The 18,818-nt window shown below is 36.5% G+C and overlaps 1 protein-coding gene across 1 annotated transcript in view; it reads left to right on the top strand.

The window, feature by feature from the left end:
- LOC123778824 (phospholipid-transporting ATPase ABCA3-like) overlaps positions 1–18,818 on the top strand; it is a 142,940-nt gene that overhangs the window by 84,833 nt on the left and 39,289 nt on the right. The window contains exons 17-21 of the mRNA XM_087869913.1: positions 9,435–9,588; positions 12,082–12,382; positions 14,145–14,397; positions 14,610–14,814; positions 18,279–18,501. Of these exons, the coding sequence (XP_087726039.1) occupies positions 9,435–9,588; positions 12,082–12,382; positions 14,145–14,397; positions 14,610–14,814; positions 18,279–18,501 (1,136 nt within the window). The remainder of the gene's footprint in view (positions 1–9,434; positions 9,589–12,081; positions 12,383–14,144; positions 14,398–14,609; positions 14,815–18,278; positions 18,502–18,818) is intronic.

The raw sequence follows: 18,818 nt of genomic DNA, 5'->3' as shown, positions 1-18,818 counted from the left end.
GGAGTAATCGAAGACATAGTATTAGATTGTTAGGTATGGTAATCTTCTATGAATGCCAACAGACCAGTGTATGCCCCTTGCTCCTCTGCTGGACTGAGGTTGCTATGAATTGTGGGACTAGGGTGAGAACAGCAGTCCAGTGAGCTGGGGAGACAGGATCTTCCCTGCAAATCGTGAGGCTATGGAACTGCAGAAAACAACTAACTAAACCCAGCTACTAAATACCCAGGGTAGAGGAGTATTGGGTGGGAAAGTTATGAAACTTTTGGGTTTGTGTTTCGGTGCCTATGCCTTTTGGGAGTAGGGGCTTAGGATTGGCCTAGAGCAAAGAGAATTTATGTGGTCACAGCAAAAGTCCGGTATCTAAATTGGAGGTCTTACTGAGGATGACTTTAAAATCTTGCATCTAATCACGTCTCTGTAACCTACTTAAATTGTCCGTGGTTTGTGTTCTGAGATTACCTTGCACTGCTTGAAAGCTCAAAGAGAAGGTGCCCAGAGATTTCAGGATACTGCTAAGGGAAGGCCAACTGGTTAGCAGTCAAAAGACCTCACAAAAAGTCTCTTCTGGACTTTTCCAAACGTCATTCTCTTAGGCTTAGAAACAATCTTGTCAGTCTCACTGCTTCATGGAGTAATGGCTAAGGGAAGTATTTTGCAATACAGGCCTACCTCAAGGTGTAAGAAAAGTCTCAATTACACAACCTAACTTACACCTAAAAGAGCTAGGAAAGGAATAGCAAATAAAGCCTAAAGCCAGCAGAAAAAGGAAAATAATAAAGAATAGAGGAGAAATAAGTGGTATAGAAGCAACAACAACAACAAAAAAACCAGTAGAACAGATCAGTAAAACTAAGAGCTGGTTCTTTGAAAGAATTAATAAAATTGATAACCCCCTCGCCAGATTTATCAAAAAGAAAAGAGAAAGAACCCAAATAAATAAAAACATGAATGAAGGAGGAGAGGTTTTAAGAGAATATTATGAAAAATTATATGTCAACACACTGGGCAATCTGGAAGAAATGGATAAATTCCTAGAAACTTACAAACTACCAAAACTGAAACAGGAAGAAATAGAAAATTTGAACAGACCCATAAACAGAAAAGAGATTGAATCCATAATCAAAACTCTCCTAACAAACCAAAGTTCAGGGCCAGATTGTTTCCCAGGGGAATTCTACCAGACATTTAAAGAAGAGTTAATACCTATTCTTCTCAAACTTCAAAAAAAAAAAAAAAGAAAGAAAGAAAGAAAGAAAGAAAGAAAGAAAGAAAGAAAGAAAGAAAGAAATGGAAGGAAAACTTCCAAACTCATTCTATGAGGCCAGCATTACTTTGATTCCAAAACCAGACAAAGACCCCACTAAAAAGGAGAATTATAGGCCAATGTCCCTGATAAACATGGATGCAAAAATTATCAACAAGATACTAGCAAATCAAATTTAACAGTACATTAAAGGAATTATTCACCTTAATCAGGTGGGATTTATTCCTGGGCTGTAGGGGTGGTTCAATATTCACAAATAAATCAACGTGATACACCACATTAATAAAAGAACGAATAAGAAACATATGATCCTGTCAATAGATGCAGAAAAAGCATTTGACAAAGTACAGCATTCATTCTTGATAAAAACCCTCAACAAAGTAGGGATAGATGGAACATACCTCAACATCATAAAGGCCATATATGAAAGGCCCACAGCTGATATCATCCTCAATGGGGAAAAGCTGAGGATGGTCAGGAACAAGACCGGGATGTCCACTCTTACCATTACTGTTTAACTTAATACTAGAAGTCATACCTTCAGCAGTCAGACAAAAAAGAAAAAAAGAAAAGAAAAAGCATCCATATCAGCAAGGAAGAAGTCAAACTTTAATTATTCACTGATGACATGATACTCTATGTAGAAAACCTGAAAGACTCCACCAAAAAGACTCCACTGATAAACAAATTCAGCAAAGTCGCAGGATACAAAATCAACGTACAGAAATCTGTTGCATTCCTATACCAATAATGAAGCAGCAGAAAGAGAAATCAAGGAGTCAATCCTATTTACAGTTGTACCAAAAACCAGGGTGCCTGGCTGGCTTGTCAGTGGAGCATGTGACTCTTGATCTCAGGATTTCGAGTTTGAGCCCCTTGTTGGGTATAGAAATTACTTAAAAACAAAATCTTAAAAAACAAAAGCAAACAAAAAACAATGGTACCAAAAACCATAAAATACATAGTGATAAACCTAACCAAAGAGGCAAAAGATCTGTACTCTGAAAACTATAGAACATGTATGAAAGAAATTGAAGAGGACACAAAGAAATGGAAAAACATTTCATGCTCATGGATTGGCATAACAAATATTGTTAAAATGTCTATACTACCCAAAGCAATATGCACATTTAATGTAATTCCTATCAAAATAACAACAGCATTTTTCACAGAGCTTGAACAATTAATCCTAATGCTTCAGTAGCTCAGTTGATTAAACATCCAGCTCTTGATTTCTGCTCAGGTCATGATGTCAGGGTCCTGGGATTGAGCCCCATGTCAGGCTCCCTGCTCAGCAAAGCAGCGAGTCTACTTGAGGATTCTCTCTTTTCCTCTTCCCCTCCACCAACTTGCACATTCTCTCTCTCTCTCTCTCTCAAATAAATAAAAAATCTTCAACAATCCTAAAATTTTTATGGAACCACATAAGACCCTGAATAACCAAAGCAATCTTGAAAAAGAAAAGCAAAGCTGGAGGTACCACAATTCCAAATTTCAAGCTGTATTACAAAGCTGTAGTCGTCAGAACAGTATGATACTGGCACGAAAACAGACACATAGATCAATGGAACAGAATAGAAAACCCACAAATAGGCCTATGACTATATGGTCCACTAATCTTTGACAAAGCAGGAAAGAATATCCAATGGAAAAATGACAGTTTTCAACAAATTGGGTTGGGAAAACTGGAAAGCAATGTAGAAGAATGAAACTGGACCACTTTCTTCCACCATACACAAAAATAAATTCAAAATAGATAAGAGATCTCAATGTGAGACAGGGAACCATCAAAAGGAGAAGAGGTAGCAATCCCTTTGACCTCGGCTGCAGCAACTTCTTACTAAACACATCGCTGGGGGCAAGGGAAACAAAGGCAAAAATGAACTTTAGGGACTTCGTCAAGATAAAAAGCTTCTGTCCAGCAAAGGAAACAATCAACAAAACTAAAAGTCAAGCGATATAATGGGAGAAGATATTTGCAAATGACATATCTGATAAAGGGTTTGTATCAAAAATCTATAAAGAACTTATCAAACTCAACACCCAAAAAACAAATAATCCAGTTAAGAAATGGGCAGAAGACATTGTTACAGGATTGCAGGGTTCTTGTCTCACGAAGTCGAAGAATGAATCAGGTGGACACAAAAGGGTGAAGTGAGGTATAAGTTTATTAAGTGAAGGTAAGAGTAGAAACGAAAGAAAAAGCTGTCTAGAGTGAGAGGAGACCCGAATGGGTTGCCACTGAGGGTTTTTAGGACCGGTCTTTTATTGAAAACTTGGCCAGAGACCTTGCAGCCTTGAGATTCTTGTGCCATCTTGGTTTGAGCAAGGACTATTGATAACATCCTTAATGACTTACTTCTTTGAGGTCTGGTCATTTTGTGATTACAATGTAGCTGCCAAAGAAAAATACACCCTAATATCCAGGACCAGGTGGTCAGGTTTATTCCCTTATATCTTGTTCACTCTGTCTTAGCGCTTCTGCCTGCCAGGAAGTTTCAGAGCCTAGTTAAGGGCCCCCTATTTCTCCCTGCCTATACCTTAACCCTTTCTTTACTTAACTTGAATAGACAGTTTTCTAAAGAAGACATCAAGATGGCTAACAGACACATGAAAAGGTGCTCAACATCACTTATTGTCAGGGAAATACAAATGAAAACCCACTATAAGATACCATCTTATAAAGGATGGTAAGATGAACAACACAGGAAAAAACACATGTTGGTGGGGATGTGGAGAAGGGGAAACCTGTTCCACTGTTGGTGGGAATGCAAACGTGCAGCCACTCTGGAAAACAGTATGGAGGTTTCTCAAAATGTTAAAAATAGAATTACCCTACAAGCTAGCAATTGCACTACTAGGTATTTATCCAAAGGATACAAAAATACAGCTACAAAGGGGTACATGTACCCTGATGTTTATAGCAGCATTATTAACAATAGCCAAACTATGGAAAGACCCTAGATGTCCATCGACAGATGAATGGATAAAGAAGATGTGGTGTATATATACAATGGAATATTAGCCATCAAAAAGAATGAAATCTTGCCATTTGCAACAATGTGGATGGAACTAGAGGGTATCATGCTAAGCAAAATAAGTCAGTGAGAGAAAGACAAATACCATATGATTTCACTTATATGTGGAATTTAAGAAACAAAACATATGAACTTAGAGGAAGGGGGAAAAAGAGAGGGAAGTAAACCATAAGACTCTTTAGTATGAGTACAAACTGAGGGTTGATGGAGGGAGGTGGGTGGGCGGTGGTCTAAATGGATGATGGGTATTAAGGAGAACACTTAAAAAGGACTTAGAAGGGGCAAAATAACTTTGGCAATGCATATCCAGGATTGTGCTGATGAAAAGGAAAGAACTCTCAAATCCTGCCAATTATATAGTAAGCTGGTTCTACCGCATTGGTGAATATGTGGCAACATCCAGTGAGTTGAAAATACCCACCTTCCACAATCTAGAAATTCCACTGTTAGATACACACTCTAGAGAAATCTCACATATTTTCCCAGAAGACAGATACAGAGATATTCATTGAAGTATGTAATAGCAAAATACTGGAATAAATAATACAATGTAACAATAAAATATGATACCTATGTAATGAAATATGATATATATCAATTGGAAGAAATGAACTAAATTTCTCTTTATACACATGTCAACGTGGAGAGATAAAATGTCTAATCTTTTAGAGGAAAAAAAGCATTTTGCAGAACTGCTAAATATACTGTTTATATAAAACATTAAGCTCCTAACACAAACTATACATGTTTATGGATGTGTAAACATATATACAATAATATTAAAATATACATGATTTCTCCACTGTAAAATTACCTTTTCTCCCTATTTTGTTCTCCGTTCTTTAGAAGCATATCATTTGACACAGATCATACTCAAGGGGAGGAGGGATTGAATACATACACCTCCTGGAGGAAATAGTACCTATAACATTATCTGGAGTTCTACAAGGTAGATTTGTCTCTCTTCTCCATTTATTCGTTCAGTCCTCTATTCATATCAGTATGGACTCATGTAATACTACCTTGGCCAGGTAATCAAAGTAATAGTTCCATCACAGTGATATGTCATGTTAATATCATGTATCCCCCCCCGATATAAGAGAAAGAGGGCACTTCATCTCTGCGATATTCTTCCCAAAAAGCCATAACCCCATTCTAACCATGAGAAAAACATAAGACAAACCCAAATTGAGGAACATTATAGAAAACACCTGATCAGAATGTCCAAGGTTATGAAAAACAAGGAAAGTGTAAGAAATTCTCACAAACCAGAGGAGACTAAAGAGACATAATGACTAAATATAACATATGCTGGATGGGATCCTGGAACAGAAAATGGACTTTAGGGGAAAAACTAGTGAAATGTGAATAAAATGTGGAGTTTAATTAATAGCAGTTTGCCAGCGTTGGTTTCTTAGTCGTGACAAATGTGCCACAGTAATGAAGGATGTTAACAATAGGGAAACTGCGTGAAGGGTGTACAGAATTTCTGTATTATGTTTGATACTTTTCTGTAAATCTAAACCTATGCTATCATTAAAAGTTTATTTAAAAAGTACATACAAGATTACATACAAAACATCATAGTTGACTTGGTGGAAGAGGTGGAAGGAAATGGGATTGACAATCTTGTTCAAAGGTGATTTAAATTTATTTGTAATATAAGATTGGCTCAAACTGACAAAATGTTAAAATTTCCTGAGTTTGGGAAGTGAGTGTTTTCTTACATTTACTCTTTTTCTGTACAGAAACTTTAAAGGAAAATGTTTGGCTAAACAAAATCTAAACATCTCATGTATCAAAGTTAAAAGCCAAATCACAAAGATTAATTCTAATACATAGGAATATCTTCTAAATCCAAAAGGAAAATATGAAAACACAATATGAAATTAGACAAGTGATAAAAAATAATTCACACAAGAATAACTGTAAATGGTCAAATTAATTCAAAGGAATTAAAAATAAAACAGCCAATTATAAAAAAATACTATTCTGGTAAATACGTGGAGAAGTAGGAAGGTCTTATAAACGGACATGGATATGTTAGTACACTCCTTCTGAAGGGCAATTTGACAAGATAAGTTTTCTTGAATATTCTGCATCTGCGATTTTATTCTTTGTGAATAGCGATATGTGTGCAATCATGTTTATCACAGCATTGTTTGTAATAATAAAAAGTTAAAGCAATCTTTTTTTTATTATGTTCAGTTAGCCACTGTATAGTACATCATTAGTTTTTGATGTAGTGTTCAATGATTCATTAGTTACGTATAATACCCAGTACATCGACATGGATGGAACTGGAGGGGAGTATGCTAAGTGAAGTAAGTCAAGCAGAGAAAGACAATTATCATATGGTTTCACTCATATGTGGAACAAAGCAAAAGTTAAAGCAATCTAAACAATTGGCCAATAAATTGGCACACCTGTACCGTAAAATGAAATTTAGTAGTCATTAGAAATGATGCTGTATGTAGATACTAAAATGAATGTAAATAATCGTATTTATTTAAAAAATGTTTAATTTAAATTCAGTTTAGTTAACATATACTGTATTATTACTTTCTGGGGTAGAATTTAGTAATTCACCAGTTGCATATAATACTCAGTGCTCATTACATCAAGTGCCCTCCTTAATGCCCATCACCCAATTACCCTATCCCTCCCACTGACCTCCCCTCCCGCAACCCTCAGTTTGTTTCCTAGAGTTAAGAGTCTCTTGTGGTTTGCCTCCCTCTCTGTTTTCATCTTATTTTATTTCTCATTCCCTTCCCCTATGTTCATCTGTTTTATTTCTTAAATTATGGAATTTGTCTTTCTCTGGCTGACTTATTTCACTTAGCATAATATGCTCTAGTTCTATCCACATTGTTCCAATGGCAAGAGTTCATTCATTCATTCCAATGGCTAATATTCCATTGTATATATACACCACATCATCTTTATCCATTCATCTGTCAATAGACATCTGGGTTGTTTCCATATCTTGGCTATTGTGGACATTGCTGCTGTAAATATTAGGGTGTATGTGCCCCTTCAGATCACTATATTTGTATCTTTTGGATAAATACCTAGTAGTGCAGTTGCTGGGTTGTAGGGTAGTTCTATTTTTAACTTTTTGAGGAACCTCCATACTGTTTTCCAGGGTGGCTGCATCAGTTTACATTCCCACCAACAGTGTAAGAGGGTTCCTCTTTCTCTGCATCCCCATCAACATCTGTTTTTTCCTGTGTTGTTCATTTTAGCCAAATTTCTGACTGGTGTGAGGTAGTTTCTTACAGTGGTTTTGATTTGTATTTCCCTGACACTGAGTGATATTGAGCATTTTTTCATGGGTCTGTTGGCTATTTGTATGTCTTCTTTGCAGAAATGGCTTTTCATGTCTTCTAAGCCATTTCTTAACTGAATTTTTTTCGGGGAGGGTTGAATTTGATAATTTCTTTATTGGTTTTGGATACTAGCCCTTTATCTGATAAGTCATTTGAAAATATCTTCTCCAATTCCATAGGTTGCCTTTTAGTTTTGTTGACTGTTTCCTTACCTGTGCAAAAGCTTTTTATCCTGATGAAGTTCCAGTAGTTCATTTTTGCTTTTGTTTCCCTTGTCTTTGGAGACATGTCTAGCAAGAAGTTGCTGTAGCTGAGGTCAGAGAGGTTGCTGCCTGTGTTCTCCTCCAGGATTTTGATGGATTCCTGTCTCACATTTAGGTCTTTCATCCATTTGGAGTTTATTTTTGTGTATGGTGTAAGAAAGTGGTCCAGTTTCATTCTTCTGCATGTGGCTGTCTAATTTTTCCAGCACCTAAAATGAATGTAAATAATTTTAAAATCATGTTGCATAACAATGTAATATTATAGCATAATCCGATTTTTGCTTTTTATGTATGTGTATACATACATTCATGCCTGTGCATATGTAGATATAGATAAATATCTTTTACATCTGTCTGAGTCATAAGATCTTGAGAATTCATTTCCTTTGGTTTATTGTAACTTTAAAAACTTTTCCCATTGAATATGTCTTATAAGTATATAAAAATTAATAAAAACCTAATAAAGGAGTTAGAGAAAAAAGTCAAGGTAAAAACCGTACTTGTCGTCACTGGTATCTATTACTGTAGTATCACAGTGACCAGACACAGCACTAAATACTGCCTTGAATTTAAAACACTGGGTGTTATATGCAAATAATGAATCATGGAACATTGCATCAAAAGCTGGGGATGTACTACAGTATGGTGACATATATAACAAAATAAAACTTATTTAAATAAATAAATTAAAAAAAAAAAAACATTGCTGTCAGACCAAATCAGTACTTGATGCTTTTCTGTGTGTGTGGTCTGGTAAAAGAAAGGTATTAAAAGGTCTTGCTGGCTCATTGGTTTAGAATGAAAAATTTATCTCCTCAAATTATGAGATTTCATCAGTTTCAAAATGCTCACAGGTGGATCTCAGATCTCCCATTATAGTATGATTTTTATGATTCTGTTTATCATTTTCTCCCATAGATTAAAATTAAATAGAAAAGTTTGTTTTCCCACAGTCGTGAACTCTTGGAGGATAACTGAACTATGTGCTCATATGCTCTGTAAACCATTACAGGTGTTTAGATTGCCTGGAGCAACATTGAGAAAACAAATCTGTTAGACTGGCACACACTTAGAAACATTATAAAAATAAAACCCTGCTAGAATTAGTATCATTCCTTAAAATAAAAGAAATTTAATAACTCTCTCTTCTAAAAAAAGGTACTGCCGTGGGGCACCTGGGTGGCTCCATCGTTAAGTGTCTGCCTTCGGCTCAGGGCATGATCCCAGTGTTCTGGGATCGAGCCCCACATCAGGCTCCTCTGCTATGAGCCTGCTTCTTCCTCTCCCACTCCCCCTGCTTGTGTTCCCTCTCTCACTGCCTGTCTCTCTCTCTCTGTCAAATAAATAAATAAAATCTTTTAAAAAAATAAAAAAGATACTCCCTTACACCTTTAAGTTGATTAAGTTCAGTTTATTTTATCCAATATTAATGTTAACATTATACAACTGTTTGTTTTTAAAAATTTTTGCCACCAACTGTGAAAATCTTGCAATGAAACTACTGTTCTGGTTAAAATGAATGTTTTCTTCTGTGTAGGGTCAGTAGAGAGGATGAAGATCTCCAGACCCCATCCCTAAAGGACAAAAACAGAAGAGAAAACATGAACCAGAATATGAATGCGCCCAGAAATTTTGAGAGAGCATACTCTCCCACCACAAGTGAACCCTCTAATATTAGGTTTAATACTGGGGTGAGCATCTTCACTAAGAATGTAATGTTAGTGGTATATGTTTGGATGGGATAAAAAGATAAATTTTATTTTAATGTTTGAATTCAAAGGAGGCTTTGGCGTTCTTAGCCAGGGAAGGCCAAGTAAGGAAGAGCCTGTAAAACAATACAATTAATTTTCTAATTCAAAAGTTAAAATATGATATTAATCATGGGCCGCCTGGGTGGCTTGGTCATTAAGCATCTACCTTCAGCTCAGGGCGTGATCCCAGGGTCCTGGGATCGAGCCCCACATCGGGCTTCTCCTCTGGGAGCCTGCTTCTTCCTCTCCCGCTCCCCCTGCCTGTGTTCCCTCTTTCGCTGTCTGTCTCTTTCTCTGTCAAATAAATAAAATCTTTTAAAAAATGATAGTTAATCAGATTTTACTCTCAGCATTGTTATTTCTGTGTCACTTATCTCAGTTTTTTAAAATTGTTAGTTCATTCAGAGTTGGAGAAAGGCCCTTACAAAAGTTATCACTATTTACACATATAAAAGCCATTTAAAATTTTTCTTTAAATTTAAATTCAATTCACCACCATACAGTACATACTTAGTTTCATATGTAGTGTTCAATAATTTATCAGTTGCGTATAATACCCAGTGCATGAAAGCCACTTAAATTTATGCATTGGAATGCATTAGCAATCCCTAATGGACTATTCCCCAACTGTACCCTCATTAGCGTGGGAAAATTCATGGGATTGCCAAGAATTTATTTCACTGGTCCCCTGATTGTCTATTCCTTACAGTTTCCCTAATCAAGATTAGAGATTCTGAGATGATCAGCATTTCTCAGAGTTGCCCATACACATGCCTTCACTGAGGGGCTGACAAGCCAGTTGTGAAGCGGAGTGGGTGTTGTACAACCAGAGGGCAGAATTTTGAGCCAATTGGAACTGGAATTCCTGTTCTATCACTTACTGGCTATTGGACCTTGGCCAAGATATTTAACATATTTGTGCTTCACTTTCATTCTCCATTTGAGTGCTTTAATGAGTTAATACTAGTAAAATGCAAATTGCATAATGTTTGGCATGAATCAGTTGCAAACTGTGATTTTTCTCCTCTCCTTGCTTGCTCATTTCTCCTGCTGTGTCACTCTTCCCTGTTTCCCTCTCTTACGAAGATGCAGATGAAGGAAGATTTGCAGACCGGTCTAGAAAAGTTGATTCTTACGTTCGCATATTCTTTCATTCTAGAAATATATCTAATAAGCCATCTTGTAAAAGTCAGAAAGCATATTTTTCTACTTTGAGGACAATGTGAGAAAAAATTTTCCTTCTAAACTTTACCTTATTTCTGGCCAGTAACAACATCCAAATGCTGATTGTTTCATTCAGATAATAATGGTTGATTGATTAGGGATATTTTTTTCATGATGAATTATGGGGTGTCAAAGAATGTTGGGAAGTACAGGGTGAGCATATTGTTAAACTATTGGTTACATATCCACGTAATACCCTCTATATGCTTTTCTTCAATATTCAGACTAGCTTTTCAGGGGAAGTCTCTACATTTAAAGCAACAGGTTTTTGTTTTTTTTTTTAAGATTTTTATTTATTTATTTGACAGAGATAGAGACAGCCAGTGAGAGAGGGAACACAAGCAGGGGGAGTGGGAGAGGAAGAAACAGGCTCATAGCGGAGGAGCCTGACGTGGGGCTCGATCCCATAACGCCGGGATCACGCCCTGAGCCAAAGGCAGACGCTTAACCGCTGTGCCACCCAGGCGCCCCTAAAGCAACAGGTTTTATTGTTAATCCGAAAAAATATATAATAAACTATACGTGGACCAAAAAGCCTGAAAAAATAAAATAGTATATTTAGGTACATTTTTCAAGTTAACAATTAGACACATTGCTTTAAATTTAGAAGTTGAAGAAAAAGTGCTGAGCACATTATTGCAATTTCAATATAAATTTACTGGGTGTTATACGTAACTAATGAATCATTGAACACTACATCAAAAACTAACGATGTACTATACAGTGGCTAACTGAACATAATAAAAAAAAATTTAAAACTGACCGAGCTCAGATTAAAAACAAATACATTTTCTGTTTCCTGACTATCCAATATCACATGGATTAAAAGCTAACAATGGAAACTTGTTATATATGCACATTATGGAAATGCTTCACTTATCAAATAGAGATAGGATTGAAGGATCATCATTTAATATGGACGAAGACTGATGTCATATTGTTCTGCCCAGAGATGCTATGAATATGTTAGTGATAAAAATAATCCTTCTGAGTTTTCCAGTATAATTTTATTAGAAGCCAAGCCTCAACATATTACCCAGAAAGGAAGTTTTACTTGTTACCTCTGTGCTAACCGCGGCTGTGTTCTATTCAAGGATATATTTATAGAATGTGTACATCATCTTCTACCATAAGACTCAGAAAATGAATGTCGTTGAATTTCATTAAGGTTTGAGCCATTGTAATGCCATCTTTCTCTCCTCTTGTCAGTGGTCTCTTAACTGCCAGCAGTTCTATGCCATGTTCTTAAAGAGGGCTATGTTCTCTTGGCGCAACTGGAATATGATGTTGATGCAGATACTGGGGCTTCTGGGCATTGTTTATTTTCTCATGAGAGGAATGCAAATTTCAAGAACTAGAGTTGAAACTTCCAGGGAAATGGACTTGGAACAATATGGTCAAACCATTGTGCCTTTCTCAGATGATGACCGTTCTAATTTCTCTCAGAATTTAACAAAAATTCTTGAGATCATGCTAAAGGCTAAGAAACAAAAACTTCAGGAAGTGAAAGGTAAGGCTCTTTCAAAAAGAAAACAGACAGCTAATAGATGAAAACCTGCTTGTATCAATTCCAAAGAGAGGTCCTAACTGGAATATTTAGCTATTGCTCTTTTCTTTCTTGGTATTCACCAATCTCATAAAGGCAGCCAAGTCAGAGACAAGAATCATCCTTCAAGGAGACTGGCCACAAAAGTTAATTATTAATGGAGGCACTTTGTCTGCCAGCTATTTGCTACGCCTTCTAGGGAATGAATTGAAGTACTAAAATATTTTGTTTTGTAAAATTTAGCACAAAATCTCACATAAAACCAGGCTCACAATGTGGTGCTAAATCCCGGAAGTCTTCGCACAAGTCTCTAGATTAGCCATATTTTAAGACAGGTTAGGTTGAAGACTTTATGGGCAGGCTACTCGGAACTTACTTATTTGGAAGGTGGTAATAATAATTGATTACATGTACTGAACACTACTTTTGGCAAGAACTTTTCTAAATATTTCAATTGTCTTGATTTCTATAACAATCATACTTGCTTGAGGCTTGGAGATGTTAACTAAGCTGCCCCAAATAATGCATCTAGTATGTATTAGAGTAGGGACTAGATTTTAGGACTGCCTGGTGGGAGTCTACAATACTAACTCACTCACTACACTAAATCCCATCTGTAAGGAGCAAGTTTGTCCTCTTTCAAGGCTGATCATTTCCTTCCAGGTGTTTCCTTTGCATTTCCTTCAGCTGCTGCCTCGTTGACAGTATTGGTTTAGGTTAGCATAGAGCCTGAGCAGTTTGGCCGGTTGTTTCTTTTATCTTTTAGGTTCCATTGTGGGAGATGAAAATGCACTGGGAAATGTTGATTATTACTTCTATCATTATCCTGATTTTACAACGTACACATTATAGGCTGGGTGGCATAAAAGTTGTCATTAAATCACATATTCCTTTTCCTCCTCCATAATAGGAGCATTAGATGGACAGTAGTCAACGATCACATAGTTTAGAAGAGGAGAGGGGACAGAAGAGGGAGAAATGAATACTCCCTGATTCATAATATGGTCCCTTTTCTATATTATGTTGTTTATACAAAAATAAAAAGTCTGTACCTCACAGATATATCAATAGTAATGTTGGTTTAAGTGGCAAGATTGCATTCTTTTTTCATGGCTGAGTAATATGTGTATGTGTATCTAACATATATATATATCCATTCTTTATCTGTTCATCTATCACCGGACACTTGGGTTGCTTCCATCATTTCACTATTGTAAATAATTCTGCAGTAAACATAGGGGTGTATATATCTTTTCAAATTAGTGTTTTCGTTTTCTTTGGGTCAGTACCCAGTAGTGGAATCACTGAATCATATGGTATTTTTCTTTTCAATGTTTTGGGGAACCTCCATACTGTTTTCCACAGTGGCTGAACCAGTTTGCATTCCCACCAACACTGTACAAGTGTTATCTGTTCTCCACATCCTCATCAACAGCTATTCTGACCCATGCGAGGTAGTGTCACATTGTGGTTTTGATTTGTATTTCCTGGGGGACTATATTTTCTCAATGAAATTAAGCTAAAAGTTGTGAGGTTTGTGTGGATTATTAATAGAATAGAGTTCTTGAGTTGAATGGTCGAGATGTGTCAGAGCTGTTCTGAGACACTGGAAATAGAAAAAATATTGGGCGAGTGAAATTTTTGGGGTCTCCCTCTCCAAAAATGCATACTAAGTGATCTGTATTGCATGCTGAGCCTGTGGTCATGTATTGTTTTCTCATTCCAGGTGACTTAACAGAACACTTGGCGAAAAGTCAAGAATGCATTTACTCATGCATTATTGCATTTTCCTTTCATGCTGATAGAAACCAAAGGGTAGTTACCCTTTGGTTCAACAACAAGGCTTACCACTCACCACCATTATCCCTGGAAGTATTAGACAATATTATTTTTATGGCACTTTCTGGCCCTGATGCTTCAATTACAGTCTCCAACAAACCTCAGCCTCAAAATATTGTTTCTAAAAAACTTGAGAGCAGGTATGTATGCTTTTTTATGGGATTGAGCTTGGTATTTAAATATAGTCCTTCTTCCCTATCTGAACACATTCTTAATAAAAAGTTAATTTTAAAAGTTAATATAATAAAATAAATAATATAAATATAATTTATAATAAAAACTTATTTTTAGAAACTAATATTTTCCACTTTGTTATCTTACCAATGTGTCCTCTTTATTCATTCCTTTGTAGAACAATGACAGGAATGCAGGTAGCCTTGAATTTGTTTTTTGGTGTGAGTATTTTTGTCAGTGGCTTTTGTCTTCTGACCGTGACTGAGAGAATCACTAAGGCAAAGCACATCCAGTTTGTGAGTGGGGTCTCTCCCATTAATTTCTGGCTCTCTGCTCTGCTATGGGACTTCATCATCTTCTTCATCGCCTGCTGCTTACTAATGGTGAGTGTTAGACAAAATCTTTTGTGGGGCTTATTTTCTGGTATATCCCAGAAAATTCTAGTCGGCTAATGCTAACCTAAATCTAAATCTCTCAAGAAAGAAAGAAATAATTTGGCTCATTATGTCAAGGAATACATTGTGGAATATGCCTCAGTGGAAATCTTTTCCTTTATGTTCTTCTTTTAAAACAAAATGTTCTTGTTTGAAGAAACAAGAATGTGTCTCTTAAGCTACCTTCTGGACATGCATGCTCTCTAATATGTATTTGCCCCAAGGCTTCCACAAATATGGAAGGATACGACCTGTCATACTAGAACACCAGTCCCATATTAAACAAAGGCAAAGATGTTTATACTTTTCTCCTACCTCTAGTCATCTGAATCCCTCAAGAGCAGGAATAGTAGTGGAATCACTGGATCATATGGCATTTCTATTTTCAATGTTTTGAGGAACCTCCATACTGTCTTCCACAGTGGCTGCCCAGTTTGCATTCCCACCAACAGTGCACAAGGGTTATCTGTTCTTCAATGGTATTCTGACCCATGTGAGGTGGTATCCCATTGTGGTTTTAATTTGTATTTCCTGGTGGACTGTATTTTCTCAGTGATACTAAATTAAAAGGTGTGAGGTTTGTGTGGATTATTAATAGAGTTCTTGAGCTGACTGGTCAAAATGTTTTTGTGCCACGGACCATTCAAATTTTGTGCATGTGTGCAAGCATTTGACCATTTGAATATTGAATAGATAATGAAGAATCATTGAAACTCTTATTATTGAAAGCAAAGTCAGGAGAATGTTTGTGGTCTGTTTAATACTTGTCACTTTCTTTATCTTTTCTACATCTGGCATCTCCAGAGCCATCCTTCTATCCTATGGGAAGGGCCAGTGAGATATGGTTGTGAACCTGCAGGGGTACCACAGACCTGAAGATGCCTGGAGGAAGAAATTACGAGTTGAGACGTTATTAAGGCTTCAGGGAGAGCCTACTGTAAAGCCCTGGGAAATTAGGACATTTCAAAGCAGCTCTATATGTAGGGGAGGGAATCCAGAAAGCAATATGTAGGCCAAGATAGTACACATGTTCACAAAAACATGAGAAGACTTTAATCTTGATGGGTTAGGAGTGATCCCTAGTCTCAGAACAAGCCCCACTAATTAGTGATGAACTGCCCTGACACAGAATCAGTCTGCAGGGATTGGAAGAGGTGGCTGATATTTTAAATACCCAAGTTTCTACAACAACATCATAAGGCCTACAAATAAACAGGAAAGCATGGTCTATTCAAAGGAAGAAAATTAAATGACAGCAACCATCCCTGAAGAAGTACAAACAGTGGAGCTGCTAGACAAAGACTTTAAAACAACTGTCTTAAATAAGCCGAGGAAGTTAATTACCACTAAACCTACCCCACGAGAAATGCTAAGGGGTTCCTCCAGGTTGAAATGAAAGAATGCGGGACAGTAACTCAAGTAATGTAAAGTTCTCCAGTAAAGAAAATGCAAAAGCCAGTTGGCTTAGTCAGCTCTGACTGCTATAACAAAATAGATATGGTGGATTACATAGCAGAAATGTATTTTTTCACAGTTCCAAAGGCTAGGAAGTCCAAGATCAAGGGGCCATTTGATTTGGTTTTCCAATGAGGGCTCTCTTCCTGGTTTGCAGATGACTCTCTTCTCACTGTGTCCACACATGGAGGAAAGAGAGAGGAGGGAGGGAGAGGATGAGAGAGAGCAAGAACGGGAGCTCAAAAGCGTGCTTTATGGATAAGAATTTAATGCAGGGGAAGCTGCAATTCCTATTGATGGGAACATAAATTGGTCCAGTTACTTTGGTAAACAATTGGTATTTTCTTCTAAAACTTTGAAGGTTTGTGAATATATATATATATGTACACATCTCTCTAATGCATATATATGTACAGCAAGAGACACGTACAAGAAGGTTCTCAAGAATGTTATTCATAATAATAAACAATAAACATGGCAAACAACTCAAATATTTATCAAATATAACAGATAAGTAAAAGTGATACAGTAATATGCAGGAATACTAAAAAGCACTGAAAATGAACTACCACACTAGGAATGGTGGGGATGAATTTCACAAATACAATGTTAGCAAAAGAAGCCAGGTAAGAAGAAGTACATACTATATAATTCCATGTATAGTTGAAAAATACAAGTAGTATTTAAGGATGTTTTTGTTAAAACTTCAAAGAAAAGAGGGAAAGTAATTATCATAAAGGTCAGGATAGTGTTTATCTTCACAGAGGAGGGAGATGTTGTACCTTGAGTGGCATTGGTATCTTTGGTAATTTCACAGCAGTGCTTTTTGTAATAATTCAGTGATCTGTTCATGTATATTTTGTGCATTTTTGAATGTGTTACATTTCAAAATAAAATTTAAAATATTCAACTAAATATCTTATTGACATTTTTGTTTATAGACTGATTTGGGGAATATCTACATTTTTACAATGTTGAGTCTTCCTACCCAAAATGTATATTTTATCATTGAAATCCCTAAACATTATAACTCTTTCAACACAAAAATACCTAGGTCACCCCAAATTCTATCAAAGTAAGTATTTACATGCACTGCGTTTATCTTGAGACTGAAAGTCTATGATGACAGAAGCAAAGTAGCCATGCCCGTAATACCCAAATATTTTCATCTATATTATGTTTATTTTTTGTTGCTTTTTCTACTACCACTGAGAATCTGCTTTCAGTCACTAGTACCTATTCTCAGCTTAAACCTACCATCCACTTCTCAAGGATCTTGCTACATAATCATTTAATAGCTCAAAATTAATAATTTTGGAATACTTGGAGAAACCACAGTCTTAACAACTTGTAAGATGTCGATTTCTGGAAATTTATTTTCTATAACAACTCTACAGGTTCTCTGTTCCCTTACTTAGATCCCCTCTAACTTTGAGTTGCCCTGTGTGCTTCTCAACTGAGTGGCTGACATGAGGAAAGGAGGAGTAGGAAAACAGAGTAGAGTCAACAGACAGAATCTTAAAAGTGGAGAGACATGAAAGGTAGGGCCTTAGCATTACAGTCTACAGCTGCCAGAAAGTAAATCTTAAAAAAAAAAAAAAAAGAAAGAAAAGAAAGTTTTTCTACTAGGTGATCTCATTTCTGGAAATATTGAGAATTGGCTTATTTGGGGTTGGAAGAAGGAGAAGAAAGAATATACTTTGATCTTGTGCAAGAACAAAATGAAACGGTTTCAAGTAGATGAAAACAAGTAGAAAGGCAAATAGAGGGGATGTGCTCACTTGAGGGAGAAGTGGAAGAACCTCAGAGCCACGCTCACAGACAAAATTATTTGATGAATAAATACGTATGTGTTCTAACAAAGGAAGATTTTTTCCCCCTTTTCTAAGTTATTAGACTGAATTCTTAGGCCTTGCATAGTTTTCTCCACTTTTTGACTTGTGTACTCTCTGTCTCAGGTGGTGTTCCTATCATCTGGATTGGATGCACTGACCAAGAATTACCGGTTTCTGGACACACTGGTCATCTTCATGCTGTTTGGCTGGTCTGTCATTCCCTTCACGTACCTGATAAGTTTTCTTTTTTCTAGTCACACCAGTGCCTACATCAAGCTCGTTATGTTAAACTACTGTGTAGGAGTTTTCAGTGTAGCAATGGATGTAATAATAACCACAACATCAGGTAAGGACATCACACCATGTCCCCCATAAACAAAGAAACATGGTTTTGAAGATAAGAATGTTACAAAGTTATTTGGTTCTGGGTTTCTGGGAAAACTTACACTACCTGTAAGCTAATAACCTTTTATTAAGTGTCACAAATATTTTGGCATTATGTTGGGTACAATGCAAAACAAACTAAGACACTTACATTTTCACTAGCCCAGTCCTTCAGGCCATTAGCCCAGGCTCTGTACAATATTTATTCTTTCATTTTCCATCTTTGACTTTGAGATTATGGAGAGATTTATTGGACTGGCAATGATGGCAAAGAAAAAT

Source organism: Ursus americanus, chromosome 2, assembly GCF_024610735.1.
Source record: "Ursus americanus isolate L20-20 chromosome 2, mUrsAme1.1.p, whole genome shotgun sequence".
Lineage (NCBI taxonomy): Eukaryota > Metazoa > Chordata > Mammalia > Carnivora > Ursidae > Ursus > Ursus americanus.
The sequence above is the reverse complement of the archived record's forward strand: the minus strand, read 5'-3'. Positions and strand labels throughout refer to the sequence as shown.